The sequence below is a fragment of the Cyprinodon variegatus genome, unplaced genomic scaffold (genome assembly GCF_000732505.1).
Source record: "Cyprinodon variegatus isolate N-32 unplaced genomic scaffold, C_variegatus-1.0 Scaffold265, whole genome shotgun sequence".
In the NCBI taxonomy this organism is placed as follows: Eukaryota; Metazoa; Chordata; class Actinopteri; order Cyprinodontiformes; family Cyprinodontidae; genus Cyprinodon; species Cyprinodon variegatus.
In genome coordinates, this window is record NW_015150718.1 from 668330 (window position 1) to 670629 (window position 2300).

Below are 2300 nucleotides of genomic sequence, written 5' to 3' on the forward strand. Positions count from 1 at the left end.
ATTATTAATCACAACCGTGCCTTCAATAACCAAAAGTGGGCATAGCTGTGATCACGTGCATGTATGGTTATTTGAGCGCTCTTGAATGTAGCACCGCTTGCAGAAAAAAACGCCCACTCTCCCCATGTTTGCTCTTCCAGAAAAATGATGTTCCCTCGCTCTATTTAAGGTTTTTTTCTGTCAATCGGGGCGAGTTGCTGTTCTGATGGATTTGATTGACCGGATTTTCAGCTCCTATTCGGTGACTTTTTGAATCAAGTAACATCCCCTTCGCCTTTTTTCTGACACTCTCTGACCTTGCACACTGCAGTGTGTATTCAGGCCATTTTTTTTAATTGAGTATATGTTGCATTTTGACCACAGTAACGTAATTTATTATTACCATTTTCAGACAATTTACAGTAAGAAATAAGGGTAAATATAATGCTTGTTAATGGTAAACATTGTTTAGTGCATTTCTATTTATGTTCAAATTATTTAAATCAAATCGGAACAAGAAATTTAAATTAATGTTTTCCAATCACTTTTTATGTGATACACATTTGTCAGTATTTCTGAAATTGATTTAATTATTGTTATTATTTGATCATTTCTGAAATTGGAATTGTTTTATTTATTATTATTTGTTCTTTTGATTCATTTATATTATTTGTTAATTTGATGTATTTATTTTATTTTTTTGTTACTATTATTATTGTCTGAAATAAATAAATATTCATTCATTCATTCATTCATTCATTCATTCATTCATTCATTCATTTTGATTCAGATACCCCACACCCCCTTTATCCCAGTACTATGGTTAAAAAAATAAAATCCTAGGGGAAACCCTGAAGTTTATTATTGCTGATGTTGTACGGTATAAAAATACACATAGATTGTCAAATACAGCTCTGCACTTTTTCAAATAAAGGGGTTTGGTTTACAATGATAATAATCATAAGTCTGCAACGTTGTTCTATGTCTGCTATTCTCCTGCCATTACACTGCAGTAAGGCAGTCAATTTGCTTCGCCTCCCACTGCCCACAAAAGGGTACAAAGAGCAAAAATAATCAGGAAATAGGTGAAATTTGTTCTGGAAAGGAACAGCCAGTGCTTCCATCAGCAATATCTGCAGAGATGATATACACGACCCTGGAAAAAACCCCAAAAACTGAGGCCTGGATGGTCTCTTTGACTTCCTCCAGCCCTATTGCCTGAGTCAGCTACTGTTCCCTACTATGAACTGCCACTTTTAATTTCCCCCTACCTCGCCCACTTGGCTGCTCACTCCTTCCCCCCTCCTCAGAACGCCTCTTAGAACCGCTGAGTGATTCCCTGTGTCCATTTCCCCCCCATTACGGTGGAAAGCAGCCAGAACAATCTCACCTAGCCCACCCCGCTGCCACCCTCTGCCTTTTAAACCCTTTTAGGAAGCTACATGTGGATTCTGAATCGTCTGTTTTCCATTATTATACTTCCATTTCATTAAACAGCACAATAGCAGCTTGCAGCACATTTATTATTCTGCTTTTATGCTTTTTCTTATGAATCAAACTCCTAAACTATGTGGTTTGTGCTGATTGAATAGCGAGGTGGAACATGCTGCACATGAACTCTGACTGCCTTCTCTTTCTTTAACAAGCTCCTCATCAGTTTCACATCAGCCTGAAGTAACTTCCTTTCCTTCCTCTGCTCTTTTGCAGACTTTGGAGGCCGTGCTGAACTTCAAGTACTCCGGAGGAGCAGGCAAAATGGAGGGCTACTACAGAGAGCTGTCACTGGGCGTCCATGTAGACATAGAGCCTTCTGTGTTTTTTACCAGAGTCAGCGCCCTTCCTGCTACCAGGTAAAAATAAACACATTATCCTCTACAGGTTAACAGGATCTGAGTGTTAAAAAGTTAATCTTTTACTAGGTTTGACAGGAAATGTATTGTTTGAATCATTTATTACTCTATATTATAAACAGCACTGATTGGTATTCATCAAGATTGTTATTTTTAATTAAGGGTCTTTGTAGCTATTTATTAACTACTGGGATGATTATGGAGAAGTTGCTTTAAATGTGCTTGTTAATTGGTAAAAACTCTAGGTTTTAATTAGAGATGGACCAACATAGGTTTTTCCGTTAAGGCTCATACCAATACCAATAATTTTGACATCAGTCTCAACCAGAGGTCACAGATTAGTGGACCAGGGTCTGGATGCGGACCCACCTGCTGGCTGATCTGGACCCAACCTGATTTAAAACATTTATAAATTACCGCATGTTGTCTGACGGCAGTGTCTAATGTTAAGGAAGAAAATATTCTAAATAG

At 37.8% G+C, this 2300-nt stretch overlaps 1 protein-coding gene across 3 annotated transcripts in view; it reads left to right on the plus strand.

Annotated features, from left to right (window-relative positions):
* The window catches only part of trappc9 (trafficking protein particle complex 9), a 359971-nt gene that overhangs the window by 187702 nt on the left and 169969 nt on the right, over nt 1–2300 (plus strand). For all 3 annotated transcript variants that reach the window (XM_015382744.1, XM_015382743.1, XM_015382745.1), the window contains one exon: nt 1687–1829. In XM_015382744.1, coding sequence (XP_015238230.1) covers nt 1687–1829 — 143 coding nt within the window. The remainder of the gene's footprint in view (nt 1–1686; nt 1830–2300) is intronic.